General features: G+C 42.6%; 1 protein-coding gene across 1 annotated transcript in view; it reads left to right on the plus strand.

The window, feature by feature from the left end:
- Window positions 1-5705: 5705 nt before the first annotated feature.
- The window catches only part of LOC137378594 (BTB/POZ domain-containing protein KCTD19-like), a 121405-nt gene continuing 110639 nt past the window's right edge, over window positions 5706-16471 (plus strand). The window contains exons 1-3 of the mRNA XM_068048895.1: window positions 5706-5873; window positions 8349-8665; window positions 13520-13667. Of these exons, the coding sequence (XP_067904996.1) occupies window positions 8375-8665; window positions 13520-13667 (439 nt within the window). The 5' untranslated portion in view covers window positions 5706-5873; window positions 8349-8374. The remainder of the gene's footprint in view (window positions 5874-8348; window positions 8666-13519; window positions 13668-16471) is intronic.

Raw genomic sequence — 16471 nt, forward strand, 5'->3', positions numbered from 1 at the left:
GTACAATTCTAAAGTGGGTGCAGGAGCAGAGGGACCTGGGTGTATATGTGCATAAGTCATTGAAGTTGGCAGGACAGGTTGAGAGAGCGGTTAATAAAGCATACAGTGTCCTAGGCTTTATTAATAGGGGCATAGAGTACAAGAGCAAGGAAGTTATGTTGAACTTGTATAAGACATTAGTTTGGCCTCAGCTCGAGTATTGCGTCCAGTTCTGCGCATCGCACATGAGGAAAGACGTGAGGGCATTGGAGAGAGTACAGAAAAGATTCATGACAATGGTTCCAGGGGTGAGGAATTTCAATTATGAAGATAGAATGGAGGTTAAGACTGTTTTCCTTGGAGAAGAGAAGGCTGAGAGGTGATTTGGTAAAGGTATTCAAAGTCATGATGGGTCTGGACAGAGTATCAACTGTTCCCACTCGTGAAAGGATTGAAAATGAAAGGGCACAGATTAAATTATTTGGTAAGAGAAGCAAACGTGACATGAGGAAAACATTTTTCACGCAGCGAGTAGTTAAGGTCTGGAATGCGCTGCCTGAGAATGTGGTGGAGGCAGGTTCAATTGAAGCCTTCAAAAGGGAATTAGACAGTTATATGAAAAGGAAGAATTTGCAGGGTTACGGGGAGAAGGCAGGGGAATGGAACTGAGGGAGTTGCTCTTTCAGAGAGCTGGTGCAGACATGATGGGCCAAATGGCCTCCTTCTGCACCGTAACGATTCTGTGATTCTGTCCTTACCTGATCTGGCCTACATGTGATTCCAGAACCATAGCAATATGGTTGATTCTTAAATGGCCTCTGAAATAGCCTAGCAAGCCAATCAGTTGTATCAAACTGTTACGACGTCTAAGAAAAGGAATGAAACCAGACGGACCACCCAGCATTGACCTAGGCACTGGAAACAACAATGGCAAACCAGCCCTGTGGCCCTGCAAAGTCCTCCTCACTAACATCTGGGGGCCTGTGCCAAAATTGGGAGAGCTGTCCCACAGACAAGTCGGGCAACAGCCTGACATAGTCACACTCATTGAATCATGCCTTACAATGTCCCAGTCACCACCATCACTGGGTATTTCCTGTCCCACTGGCAGGACAGACCCATCAGAAGTGGTGGCACAGTGTTATACAGTCAGAGGGAGTTGCCCTGGGAGTCCTCAACATTGACTCCAGATTCCATGAAGTCTCATGGCATCAGGTCAAACATGGGCAAGGAAACCTCCTGCTGATTACAACTTACCGCACCCTCCTCACCTGATGGATCAGTGCTCCTCCATGTTGAACACCAATTGGAAGAAGCACTAACAAGGGCACAGAATGTACTCTGGGTGGAGGACTTCAATGTCCATCACCAAGAGTGGCTCAGTAGCACCACTACTGACCGAGCTGGCCGAGCCCCAAAGGATATAGCTTCTGGACTGAGTCTGCGGCAGGTGGTGAGGGAACCAACAAGAGAGAAAAACCTACTTGACCTTGTCCTCACCAATCTGCCTGCTGCAGATGCATTTGTCAATGACAGGAACAAAGTGACCTTGGTGTGTTTGTCCATAGATCTCTGAAGGCAGAAGGGCAGGTTAATAGGGTGGTGAAAAGGGCATATGGGACACTTGCCTTTACCAATCGAGGCATAGGTTACAAAAGCAGGGAGGACATGTTGGAGTTGTATAGAACTTTGGTAAGGCCACAGCTGGAGTACTGTGTGCAATTCTGGTCGCCAGATTATAGGAAGGATGTGATTGCACTGGAGGGGGTGCAGAGGCGATTCACCAGGATGTTGCCTGGGATGGAACATTTAAGCTAGGAAGAGAGGTTGGATAGGCTTGGGTTGTTTTCGCTGGAGCAGAGAAGACTGAGGGGTGACCTGATCGAGGTGTACAAGATTAGGAGGGGCATGGACAGGGTGGATAGGGAGCAGCTGTTCCCCTTAGTTGAAGGGTCAGTTACTAGGGGACACAAGTTTAAGGTGAGAAGCAGGAGGTTTAAGGGGGATTTGAGGAAGAACGTTTTTACCCAGAGGGTGGTGACGGTCTGGAATGCACTGCCTGGGAGGGTGGTAGAGGCGGGTTGCCTCACATTCTTTAAAACGTACCTGGATGAGCACTTGGCACGTCATATCATTCAAGACTATGGGGAAGTGCTGGCAAATGGGATTAGGTAGACAGGTCAGGTGTCTTTAATGCATCGCTGGGCCGAAGAGCCTCTTCTGCACTGTATTATTATGTGATTCTGTGAGTATTGGTAGGAGTGACCACCGCACAGTCCTTGTGGAAACTAAATCTCATCTTCACATTGAGGATACCCACCATCGTGGTATGTGGCACTACCACTGGGCTAAATGGGATAGAGTTCAATCAGATCTAGCAATTCAAAACTGGGCATCCATGAGGTGCTGTGGGCCATCAGCAGCAGCATAATTGTATTCAACCACAATCTGTAACCTCATGGCCCAGCACATCCCCCACCTCACCATTACCATCAAGCCAGGGGACCAACCCTGGTTCAATGAAGAGTGCAGGAGGGCATGCCAGAAGCAGCACCAGGCATACCTAAAAATGAGGTGTCCTGCAACACTTGCATGCCAAACAGCAGAAGCAGCAGGTGATAGACAGGGCTAAGTGATCCCATAACCAACGGATCAGATCTAAGCTCGGCAGTCCTGCCACATCCAGTCGTGAACGGTAGTGGACATCTCGTCCTCCTCCTGAGGTCTTCAGCATCACAGATGCCCGTCTTCAGCCAATCTGATTCACTCCACGTGATAGCAAGAAATGGCTGAAGGCACTGGATACTGCAAAGGCTATGGGCCCTGACAACATTCTGGCAATAGTACTGAAGACTTGTGCTCCAGAACTAGCCGCGCCCCTAGCCAAGCTGTTCCAGTACAGCTACAACACTGGCATCTACTCGGCCATGTGGAAAATTGCCCAGGTATGTCCTGTCCACAAAAAGCAGGACAAATCCAACCCAGTCAATTACCGCCCCATCAGTCTACCCTCGATGATCAGTAAAGTAATGGAAGGTATTGTCGACAGTGCTATCAAGTGGAACTTGCTCAGCAATAACCTGCTCACTGATGCTCAGTTTGGGTTCCACCAGGTCCACTCAGCTACTGACCTCATTACAGCCTTGGTCCAAACATGGACAAAACAACTGAACTCCAGAGGTGAGGTGAGAGTGACTGCCCTTGACATCAGGCAGCAATTGACTGAATATGGCATCAAGGAGTCCTAGCAAAATTGGAGTCAATAGGAATCAGTGGGAAAACTCTCAGCTGGTTGGAGTCATACCTAGTACAAAGGAAGATGGTTGTGGCTGTTGGAGGTTAATTATCTGTGTCCCAGTACATCACTGTGTTGGATCCCATTAGTTACACAAAGAGAGACGAAGTCCGACTGTAGCTTTAAGAAACTTTATTGCAGTACTTCTTGGTTACATCATCAGCAAAGCAAACAGCAACAACACCTGGGCTCTTCTCTCCTCTCCTTCTCTCTCCTGTCCTCTCCTGCCTGAGCAGGGAAAACAAGCCTTTCCTTATAGTTCTTCATACACATCAGTGACACCCCCTTTATGTTCCCAATTGGTTTACAAACTTTGCAGTTTCTTGGTGTCAGGGCCTGATTGGGGTACTGCCTCTCCTCAAGCAGTTTCTTATTCCCCTATCTCCTTGGAACGTTGGGCTGATTGTTGTACAATAGGCTACTCTTTGGCAGGCTGCAGCTGTCCTGTTAGTTTTTTAGCTTGTTAGTCTATTTCTACTGATAAGCTGTCTGTGCAGCCCTGAAGCTATGAAGTTATTTCTGATAAGCTGTCTGTGCAGCTCCGAGGTTAGTTTGTTAGTAATACATGATTGATTGATTAATTATTTCATCTTAAATGTCCCCATATTATTCTGTTCTCGAAAATTCTGTCCCCACAACTGCAAGAGTTCCTCAGGGTAGTGTTCTAGGCCCAACCATCTTCAGCTGCTTCATCAAGACCTTCCTTCCATTATAAGGTCAGAAGTGGGGATGTTCGCTGATGATTGCACAATATTCAGCACCATTCGTGACTCCTCAGATACTGAAGCAGCCCGTGTCCAAATGTAAGATCCAGGCTTGGGCTGATAAGTGGCAAGTAACATTCGTGCCACACATGTGCCAGGCAATGACCATTTCAAACAAGAGAGAATCTAACCATCTCCCCTTGATGTTCAAAGGCATTACCATCGCGGAATTCCCCACTATCAACATCCTGGGGGTTACCATTGACCAGAAACTGAACTGCACCAGCCACATAAATAATGTGGCTACAAGAGCAGGTCTGAGGCTGGGAATTCTGCAGTGAATAACTCATCTCCTGTCTCCCCAAAGCCTGTCCACCATCTACAAGGCACAAGTCAGGAGTGTGAGGGAATACTCTCTACTTGCCTGGATGGGTGCAGATCCAACAACACTCGAGAAGCTTGCCATCATCCAAGAGAAAGCAGCCTGCTTGATTGGCACCCTATCCATCACCTTCAACATTCACTCCCTTCACCACTGACACACAGTGGCAGCAGTGTGTACCATCTACAAGATGCACTGCAGCAACGCACCAAGGCTCCTTCAACAGCACCTTCCAAACCCATGACCTCTACCACCTAGAAGCACAAGGGCAGCAGATGCATGGGAACACCACCACCTGCAAAGTCCCCTCCAAGCCATACACCATCCTGACTTGGAGATATATTGCTGTTCCTTCACTGTCCCTTCCTCACAGCCCGGTTGGTGTACCAACACCCCAAGGACTGCAGTGGTTCAAGAAGGCAGCTCACCAGCACATTCTCAAAGGCAATTAGGGATGGGCAATAAATGGTGGCCTAGCCAGCGACGCCCACATTCCACGAACGAATAATTACAAAAAAAAATCACTGTTAAAAAGAAAACCTGGAGTCAGAGATTTTGAAAAAGTCTGATTCTGAACTGACAGGCTAGAAACAAATCAGATTACTTGATCATCTAAATCAACAAACTGGAAGCAAGTAAAATTAGGATTGCTGACAATTGTTGAGAAAGCAGTTAATAAAGCATACAGGATCCTGGACTTTATAAATAAGGGCATAGAGTACAAGAACAAGGAAGTTATGGTAAGTCTCTCTAAAACACTGGTTTGGCCTCAGCTGGAGTATTGTGTCCAGTTCTGGACACCACATTTTAGGGAGGATTTTAAAGCATCAGAGAGTGCAGAAAAGATTCATGAGAATGGCTGTAGAAATGAGAAACTTCAGTTACATGGATAGATTGGAGAACCTGGGTGTGTTTTTCTTGGAGAAGATTAAAAGGAGATTTGACAGAGATATTCAAAATCAGGAGGGATCTGGACCGAGTAGATAGGGAGAAATTGTTCCCATTGGCATAAGGATTGAGAACCAGAGGATACCCATTTAAGGCGATTGACAAAAGAAGCAATGCGACATGAGGAAAAACTTTTTTTATGCAGTAAGTGGTTAGGATCTGGAATGCAGTGCCTGAGAGTGTGGTGGAGACAGATTCAATCATGACTTTCAAAAGGGAATTGGATAATTATTTGAAAAGAAAAAAAAATGTGGGGCTAGAAGGAAAAGTGGGAGAGTGGGACTAGGCGATTTGCTTGTGCAGAGAGCAAACACGGGCCCAAACGGCCGAAAGGTTTCCTCTTGTGCCGTGTGGTTCCAAACGAGTTCTGATCTCACCGGACGCGCATGCGCGGGAGCCGGAGCGGGGTTTTGGAGGAGCTCGAGCTGCCAGGGACGGTTTTGTTTAAAATGTTTGGAAGGGTCTCGGGAGGGAGGAACAAACGGAGCCAAACCGACGGTATTACTGAAGAAAACATAGGCTGCAAGTACCGTAACTGGGATCGAGAAACAATTACGAGACTGAGGTAATTGAGGTAAACGCAGCCCGCAAATTCAATGGCACAAACAGATAGTTAAACACGTGACGTAAATGATGAATGGATTTATTTTTTAACAAATGTTTTATCGGTTTTATTTTGTATGCGATGATGGAAAACATTAGTTGCTGCATTACTGCGGTTGGCCGCAAGCTTCCCGGCAGAAGTGTTCAGGGTGAAGAAGATCTTTGGAAAATGGGAGCAGTTTCCACCATGGACGTCAACAGTTCCAACAGAGGTTGTGTGCCAGCAAATGTCTGGCACATCCCTCCGAAATCCAGCCAGCACCTTCCCCAGATCAGGCAGGTGTCTGTTCCTCGGGCAATACAGGGCCAAGCAAAATGAGCAGTGCAGAGAGTGGAATAGGACAAGCTCCATGCAACTTACCCCACTCCACCTCATAAAGTTGCACTGGGATGGCTACTGTTTTGGATCTGATTGAAGGGAAAGCAACATCCAATGATTTTGACTGCTGGTGGAAAGTTTCACAAAAGAATATATCAGAAAGTATTTCTTAAACATGGCAAGCTGTTCACTAGGGTACTGTGGGTGATCTGGTGTGAACTGGTTAGGTTTAGGCTTTCAGTCTCAACAGTTTATAGAGGATGGTTTCTTTGGAGGGCAAGTTAAATTCTTATACTTTTTGTCTGAGAAAATGTATAGATTTTGTTTTTTGCATTGCAAAGAAAAAACAGTGGCTGTCAGTATTGGTATATGTAGTCAGTGCAGAGGTAAGTGCACAGGTCAGATTGTGCACAATGCACTGTGTTAACAATCTTCTTTATCTCTGAAACCCTAAACCCTGACTCTAACCCAAGCTTGCAGTATCAGTGGTCATAACAACATCCTTGCAGATGCAGGATGGCTGCAGTGTTGATAGTTACTCCAAATAAAAAATGTGCATTATCCATCCTTTTTTAAAAATGTTAAAATAAAAGCAAAATACTGCGGATGCTGGAAATCTGAAATAAAAATAAATGCTGAAAATACTCAGCAGGTCTGGCAGCATCTGTGGAGAGAGAAGCAGAGTTAACGTTTCGGGTCAGTGACCCTTCTTCGGAACTGCTTCCAGTTCCGAAGAAGGGTCACTGACCCGAAACGTTAACTCTGCTTCTCTCTCCACAGATGCTGCCAGACCTGCTGAGTATTTCCAGCATTTCTTATTTTTAAAATGTTCTTTTGCAAGTTGCCAGCTCTGAGTGTTTCTGTTGCACGCCTCACCCATCATTGGCCTTATAATTGGAGAATCATCTCTAGCTATATTGGGTACTTTGTACATAGATTAATGAAAAGGAAGGACAGAGTACTACTTAAAGGTGTAAGCTTCTAATTTCCTCAATGAAGTAGTCTCCACAGAAAGCTTCTTTAGCATCTAAGTTGATGTGGTTGGAAATGAGACTTAAAAATGCAATACAAATGGTGACCTGGATGGTCCAGTGGCCTTCCACCTCTGGGGCTTAAATTTAAATAGAGTCCAGCTTAATGGGATGAAAATCTGTGTTGGAGTCCTGTGCATAATGGTTTTGGGCAGTCTCAATCTAGTGAGTGTGCATGTCCTACAGCAGAAAATTGTTCCTAATTTAGCACTGATTGGTAACCTAATTCAGAATGGCTGACATTGTAAGTGGAAAAAAAAAATGGCATATTGGCACTCTTTTGGATTGCTCACCTAAGATTGGGAGGAAACATTTTGTTGGGGCAGAGCAGAGGGAATTTTATTTTGTATCTTTCTGGAAATGCTTGGTGCTGACAGTGGTTCTCTGAAATGGAAGAGTTCTTTTTCCCAACGAATAGATTCCTCTTCTGGATGAATAGACCAATAAAAATGCACAAATGTTGTATATTCACACCCCTACCTTGGAGAATGCTGTGATGTAATTGCTCATTCTGTGGCAATAACCATCTTTATACTAGCTCATAGGGTGATAGGTGGGTTCCGTGGGGTTCCACAGCTTATATGATGATGCAGGGGACTAACCATACCTACCAGACAGGAGCATCCTGCTGGATGTCCCCACAGAATTCAGAACCAGAGCTGTCTCCACTCACTGGTACTGTCTGGACTGGGGTTTAAACTGTGCACCTTCTGACTCAGAGGCAAGAATGCTACTACTAAACCAAAGGCTTGCTCCCTCAACATAATGCTGCACTGATTATTAAATGCACACATCTTGATACCCCCAAAATGGGGGTGAGTCACCAGGTGTGATGGAGGTCTTAAAGGATTTCTGTCCCTGCAAGCATGTGGGAATTGTCTTGTTTGTATGTGAACACTATACTTCATTGAGAGAAGGAAGAAAACTTCTTCCATCTACGGTGAGTAATCTATCACTATGTTCCATTTGTCTAATAAAGAATATATTTGATGCAAGCTCTTCTAAATAAAATATAAGTTGTGCATACTTAGGAGTCAATTTTATTACATCTCAGAAGAATAATTGAACATTTGTTTTAATTTTTAAGCTGTTCCATAAAAGGGATGAAATATAATGGCATCAGAAGACTACCAGGAAGAGGATGCTTTTTGTTTCAATGTAGGAGGCTGGTTCTTTTCAATTCCAAAGTCAAAACTTTTACAGTTCCGTGACTCAGTGTTATGGCAAGAAGCTTCCGGCCTTCTTCGTTCTGAAGACGCCAGACTTTTCATTGACCGAGATGGATATACTTTCCGTCATGTTCACTATTATTTGCACACATCAAAGCTGTCTTTTTCCTGTCTCTCAGAAATTAGTTTGTTGTATGAGCAAGCAACAGCGATGTGTCTGACATCTTTGCAACAGGTATTGGCCATAGGTAATATGTAGAGCAGGGCATGATTACAAAGCTGCAATTTAATTCGATAGCTTGTTATAACAGTATTTGCTTCCTTGTGGAGAATGACTTCTGAATGCTTCGTCCTGTGCTTTGTTGCATAAGAGGTGATCAAAGAAAAACACTCTCAAGATAGAGACAAATACCTAAATGGACCATATATTGTCTAGCAAACCTCTAACATGGCCATCAGCATGGAGAGCATTTAAAATGTAGAGATCATGATATCATTAGAATTCAAATCTGCGAATGTGACCCAAAAATTGGTCTTTGAATCTGCAGACTTTAAAGGGAATGCCAAATGAATTTAAAAAGAGTTAATTGGAATACTAATTGTGGTGAGATTTATAACAGAAAATGTATTCAACTCTGAATTTTGAGTAATGATATTTGCTAAAAAATACTTGCCGTCAAAATGGAAAGGTTGAGCAAGTAAATTCCAGGCACATTTCTTCTGGTTTCGTGTAGCTGTGTTTGGAAATTGTTCAGGAGTAACCTGACAATTTATAATAAATTTTAAAGTGGACCTGAAAAAGTTCAAATTGTTACTGATTTCAGAGGTTAGATTATGGTGTTGAAATCATTTCAATTTATGTATTATTTATAATGGGTTCTCCATACTTTTAATTAAAATGGTTAAATTTGTTTGTTTTAACATTGGTCCTGTGTCAGGAAGTTGTGTTTGTTTGTTGGTGCCATTTCATTCACTTTTTTTAAAAAGAAAATGTTCTCTTGTTTTGCAGCAGAAATACCTATTGTTTTTGTGCTGCAGTCTTTGAGTTCATTGTCACAGGAATTTGGAAGAGTCAAAGGGTGCATAGCATGATTTAAAAAAAATGTTTTAAATGTGCTTGTGATGAAACTGAAGGTTTAAGATAAAAAGCAATATGGTTGATATACAAAGTAGATTTGAACAAGGAAGTAGATTATAAAGATTCACAGGTCTGCTTTTCCATACTTGTTCTTTAGCCCCCTATCTGTTCATAACTTAATTACGTTGTAAATATCATATGCTGTTTTATGAGGTCTGATATGTATATCACTCTGATAGAACCAGCCGATATTATACTTTCAGTAGTGCCAAAGATCTGGATATTCTGTTTTGCCTCAAGGTAGGATATACCATACATATGAAATTAATGTGAATTTAACCTGTTACTATAGTAGGATGAATCTGCAGCAGCCACTTTTCAAAAGATTTTTGATGGTTTGCAGCAGAAAATATTTTTCACATTTTTATTGTCTAAGGTATATTCTCAACCATATGCATTACAAATGTTTGTTTATACATTTATATGTAGAAGAAAGCTAATGCGAAATTGAAACATATGCCATAAAAATTAAGTGCTTATTCAGCTACCTTTTAATGTATTTTTATTGTGTGAAACATTTGAGCTAAACATTCATACAAATTTTGTGAGTTAATGATAAATCAAATTCTATTCAGTGCTGAGACATTCTTTTAAAATTGCTAGCCCCTCCTGTTAAATATTTTCAAAAATAAGATTGGTTACCTCCTAAAGAGAGGTGATCTGCTGCTGATGTGATGTAATGAGAAGTATTGAAGTGTCCTTTGTACTCTGAAGTGCTGACTCAGATTACTGAGATTTAAAAAGAACAGAAAATTATTTCCAAAGTAGAATAGGCTTGCTGTAAAGTACAATTTGCACTTACAAAGCTGATCTTAATTCATTGTTGTCCAAGAGAAATAGCTTGTTACCCCTCATCTATTATTTATTACTTTGAAGACTTGTATCATACCTTCATGTATTCTTTTCTCTAGTGGAAATAAGTACAGTTGCATGAGCCTTTCTTTATAAATTAATCACCGGACTCTGAATCAATTTTAATGCATTTATAACCTTTTCCAAAAATGCATGTCTTTCTGTCTAGTACAATATCAGTATTATTTGTTTTAAAACCCAGGATCCTGTTTGAATTTTTAACCCCTTTCTTAACCTGCCCTTCATCAATTTGTGCACATATACTTCCAGCTCTCTCTGTTCTTGCACCCCATTTAGAATTGCACCCTTTATTTTATATTGTCTCTTTTCGTTCTACCTACCAAAATGCATCATTTCACACTAAAATAAAAGCAAAATACTGCAGATGCTGGAAATCTGAAATAAAACCAAAAAGTGCTGGAAATGCTCAGCAGGTCTGGCAGCATCTGAGGAGAGAGAAGCAAAGTTAACATTTCAGATCAGTAACCTTTCATCAGAACTGGCAAAGGTTAGAAATGTAATAGGTTTTAAGGAAATAAAGTGGGGGTGGGGCAAAAGAGAACAAATGAGAAGGTGTTGATAGGACAGAGGGTCACAGAGAATAACTGACAAGAAGGTTGTGGGGCAAAGACAAAAAGTGTGTTAATGGTGTGGTTAAATACAAAGCATTAGTGCAGAGAGGGTGTTAAATGACAGAATAATGAAAGCCCTAGCCAAAATATGAAAAGAAAAGTGGGCAGGCACATGGTTAAAAAAAGTGTAATGATGAAACAAACTAAAATAAAATGAAATAAAAATAAAAAATACAAAGAAAAACTTAAAAGGGGGCCAGCTAAAGCCTGGCTACCTGAACCGGACCAAATCCGACTACGTGTCAGGGTCGGGTCGGGCATTTAAAAAAAAAAGGACTTGGGGGTCGGGTTCGGGTTGGCTATTGTCTGGTTGGGCCCAGGTCGGGTTTTAATTTTATACCCGAGCCAGGCTTTACCTCAGACCAACACCCTATCCTCACACCATGGGCCCAGATGCAGATACAGGCCACGCCCCTCCTTTCAACATCGTTTCCCGCTGCTCAGGCTAAGCAGCAGCAGCTTCTTCCCTGTCTCTGGATGGAAAAGGCGCTGTAGGTACAGTCAGTGTCTCACAGGCGCGGGGCCAGTAATGGGGAGCGGGACCATGGGCTGTGTCAGGGCTGCTCCTGTTCTCAATGTGTCTCAGAGCCGGTGGGGAGGGGGGTCAGTAATGGGGAGCCGGACCTTGGGCTAAAGCCTGGCTACCCGACCTGAACCTGACCAGACCCGACTACGTGCAGGGTCTGTATTCTGCGTCCAACATTCGGGTTGGGTCAGGCATTTAAAAAAATTGAAGGACTCGGGTCTGGGTTGGGTTTGGGTTGGCTGTGTTCGGGTCGAGTTTTAATTTTATACCCGAGCCAGGCTTTAGGGCTAGTCATGCTCTGAAATTATTGAACTCAACATTCAATCTGGGAGGCTGTAGTGTGCCTAATTGGTAAATGAGGTGCTGTTCCTCGAGCTTGCGTTGATGTTCACTGGAACACTGCAGCAATCCCAGGACAGAGATGTGGGCATGAGAGCAGGGGTGTGTGTTGAAATGGCAAGTGACAGGAAACTCGGGGTCATTTTATTTTAGTTTGTTTCATCATTACACTTTTTTGCCATGTGCCTGCCCACTTTTTTTTCATGTTTTTGCTTTTGGCTAGGGCTTTCACTATTCTGTCATTTAACACCCTCTCTGCACTAACGCTTTGTATTTCACCACACCATTAACATACTCTTTGTCTTTGCCTTTGCCCCATGAACTTCTTGTCAGTTATTCTCTGTGACTCTCTGTCCTATCAACACCTTCTCATTTGTTCTCTTTTGTCTCCCCCCTGCTTTAAAAACCTATTACATTTCTAACCTTTGCCAGTTCTGATGAAAGGTCACTGACCTGAACCATTAACTTTGCTTCTCTCTCCTCAGATGCTGCCAGACCTGCTGAGTATTTCCAGCACTTTTTGGTTTTATGGAATCATTTCACAATTCTCTTCATTAAATTTCACCCGCCACATGTCTGCTAATTCCACTAGCCTATTTTCTCTTGAAGTTTATCACTATCCTCCTCACAGTTCACAATACTTCCAGGTTTTGTATCATCTGCAAATTTTGAAATTATGCGCTCAAGTCTAAGTCAATATATTTATCAAGAGTAACAGTGGTCCTAGGACTGACCCCTGAGGAACTGCACTGTATACTTGGCTCCAGTCTGAAAAACAACAGTACGCCACTACTGTTTCCTGTCACTCAACCAACTTCGTATCCATGCTGCTACTGTCCCTTTTATTCATAAGCTTCAATTTTGCTGGCAAGCCGATTTATATACGACTTAATCAAACATCTTTTGGAAGTCCATGTACACCACATCAACTGCATTACCCTTCCTGTTATCTCATCACAAAACGCAATCAAATTCTTAGGCTATGGTGCCTCAGTTTTCTCCTTGCATCCAATGGGGATAATTTTCCAAGTAGGTGCTGGTGACGGGGGATCTCACACATTGGTAGCATGTATTGGAAAATTGAGGAAATACTGCCTGCAGTTTTCCATTTATTGATTTCAATTATGTATGCTGCAGGGGGTATGGTTCCCTGCCACTAGCGTGTATTCAAAGTTATCCCGAATGTCTCATATCTCCACTAAGCATAACATTTTAGAGAGAAAGAAAACCACAGGCACTAGGCTGTATAATGGTATTGAAGTGCCATGCAGGTAGTAGGACATGGCTTTGTGCTCATGTTTCCCAGTTAGCAAGTTGTCTGGATTGTTGGGGTGTGGTGGAGAGGTTGCTAACTGAATTACTTTGAGCTACTTGCATAGTTTTTACTGATTACCTAGCAACAGTGACAGAGATCTGAGAGCAGATCATCTGCTTCACTTCTCACCTCTGGAAAGGTGTGATGGTGTGGATGAAAAAGCTGAGTGGAGGGAAAAATGTAACTGTTAAATTACAAGGGATTGTTGGTAAAACTATTTCATGAGAATATGCAGAAATGTTTATTGTGACTGATAACTTTTATAAGATGTAAATTTGTTTTAATAGGCTTTGGATAATATGAAAGAAAGTAAGCATCATTTGCGTATACGACCTGAAGATGTACCAGTCACTAAAAGAACAAGCAGAAATTATTGGAGAACAAGATGTAACAGTAAACCTTCAGAGTTCCAAATTAAAAGTCCAGCATTCACAGGTAGTTAAAACCTTCATAAAGATACTTCTGTCTGGAGAATTTTATTATCATCAATAGTACAGCAGTTGCTTCAACAATAAAGTAGATAATTTATTTCTGGTGATAGGAAAGAAAGATCTTGTATTTATATAACGGCTTATGTCAATTAGCTTGACTTAAAATGCTTCACATAAATTTGAAATGCAGTCATTGTTATGTAGGTGAAATCTGTTTTTGGTAGTGTTGATTGAGAGAAAAGTACTGGCCATGTAAACTCCCGCACTTCTCACAAAATACTACCAGTCTATTTGAGGTGGGACTTCAGTTTAACATCTCATCCGAAGGACAGCACCTTTAACAGTGAAATACTATCTCATACACTTGTGATATCCTGCATTAAGCGGTCAAACCCTAGAATGAAACTTGAACTGGAGGTGAGCGTGCTGCCAAGGTGGCACTTATTTTGCCTAAGAAGCTGCATGTGAGCTGAATGTCCATCTTTCCCACTTATTAGTTATGCCTCCATTTCTGACTAATCACATACTGGTATCTGTTACCCATTCCCACAACTCTGGAGCTTGTGGGTAACGTGTGCACACTATTAATTATTTAGAAATGTGGGTGCCATCTGAACAATGCAGATGAGTTGGAACGTCTGTGTGAGCAGTAGAATGTGTATACCTTTATTATAAAACCAAGTTGAAACCAATAACATATAATATAGATTGGGATATTAAAGCTCCTTTTTTTTCCTAGCCCTCATGCACATACATCCAAAAACCGGTTAACCGGGGAAAAAAAGGGATTTTGATTTACAGCTGTTTCATAGGCATAAAAGAAATAAAAAAACTTAGACCATGATCTGGAAGAAAGTTCTTTGGTTTGGCGCAGTGCCCCAAAGTCAAATAGTTGGATACCACTCCAAGTCTTTTCCAGGCAAGGTTGATGAACAGCCTGTGATGGGTAGGTGTTCAAAGAACTTCAACGGTGGAAGGCTTCACATAGGTCTTCCATCGGGGTTGTAGCAACAGGTGTCAGTTCTCACATTCAATGCAAAAGTCTTTTTTAAAGATGCAAGATTTCTGCAAATTCAGGGTTTCTTTGAAAATGCAGGAGGCAACAGTACTACTTCGTACAAGCTTTTGCTTTTCAAGAGCAAGGATTCTTTACGGAGAGGTATACTTTTCTGGTTGTTCTTCTGATCTCCAGGCAGGTCAAAATCAAATTCCAGTTGCCTGCTTTTGTCCAAGTCCACTGGCTTTTAAAGTTCAAAAGTGAAACCAAAACCTTGCAGAAACCAGTCACATGCCAAGTCATAAATTCTCCCTTGTCACACAAAGGGTAGCTCTGAGGTCAACCCCCCCTTACTGGTTTCCTTGAAATTACCTGCTTTTGTTGAACTTCCTTTTAAAAAACACGCATAAAGTTCAGCTATTTCCAGATGTCTCAATGTGCACTGAAATCGTTATCAGTTTTTTAAAAATTTTGAATCCCAAGTTTTAATACAAAAATGGAAATCCTCATAACAGTAGAGAAAATGTTTCTGCTTGTGGCAAATCCACAAGGATTATGATCCCAAACTAGGGGTCATAAATATAAGATAGTCATTTATAAATTCAATAGAGAATTCAGGAGAAACTCCTTTACCCAGATAGTGGTTAAAATGTGGTACTTGATACCACATGACGAAGTTGAGAACAATAGATAGGTGCATTTAAGGGGAAGCTAGGTAAGTACATGTGAGGAGAAAAGGATAGAAGGTTATGCTAACAGGATTAGATATGGTAGGATGGGAAGAGACTTATGTGGAGCATAAACTTTAAAATTCAGAATAGACCAGTTGGGCCAAGTGGCCTGTTCCTGTGTTGTAGTTAATATGTAATTCTATGAAACCAGCTTCCACAGTGCGGACTGCGACACCGACCACTTCCTGGTGTGCAGCAAGGTTAGACTCAGACCAAAGAAGTTGCATCATTCCAAGCAGAAGGGCCACCCGTGCATCAACACGAGCAGAATTTCTCATCCACAGCTGTTACAAAAATTTCTAAATTCACTTGTAACAGCCCTTCAAAACACTCCCACAGGGGATGCTGAGACCAAGTGGGCCCTCATCAGAGACGCCATCTATGAGTCAGCTTTGACCACCTACGGCAAACGTGCGAAGAGAAATGCAGACTGGTTTCAATCTCATGTTGAAAAGCTGGAACCTGTCATAGCCGCTAAGCGCATTGTACTGTTGAACTACAAGAAAGCCCCCGGCGAGTTAACATCCGTAGCACTTAAAGCAGCCAGAAGCACTGCACAAAGAACAGCCAGGCGCTGCGCAGACGACTACTGGCAACACCTATGCAGTCATATTCAGCTGGCCTCAGACACCGGAAACATCAGAGGAATGTATGATGGCATTAAGAGAGCTTTTGGGCCAACCATCAAGAAGATCGCCCCCCTCAAATCTAAATCAGGGGACATGATCACTGACCAACGCAAACAAATGGACCGCTGGGTTGAGCATTACCTAGAACTGTACTCCAGGGAGAATGTTGTCACTGAGACTGCCCTCAATGCAGCCCAGCCTCTACCAGTCATGGATGAGCTGGACATACAGCCAACCAAATCGGAACTCAGTGATGCCATTGATTCTCTAGCCAGCGGAAAAGCCCCTGGGAAGGACAGCATTACCCCTGAAATAATCAAGAGTGCCAAGCCTGCTATACTCTCAGCACTACATGAACTGCTATGCCTGTGCTGGGACGAGGGAGCAGTACCTCAGGACATGCGCGATGCCAATATCATCACCCTCTATAAAAACAAAGGTGACCGTGGTG

Source organism: Heterodontus francisci, chromosome 17, assembly GCF_036365525.1.
Source record: "Heterodontus francisci isolate sHetFra1 chromosome 17, sHetFra1.hap1, whole genome shotgun sequence".
Lineage (NCBI taxonomy): Eukaryota > Metazoa > Chordata > Chondrichthyes > Heterodontiformes > Heterodontidae > Heterodontus > Heterodontus francisci.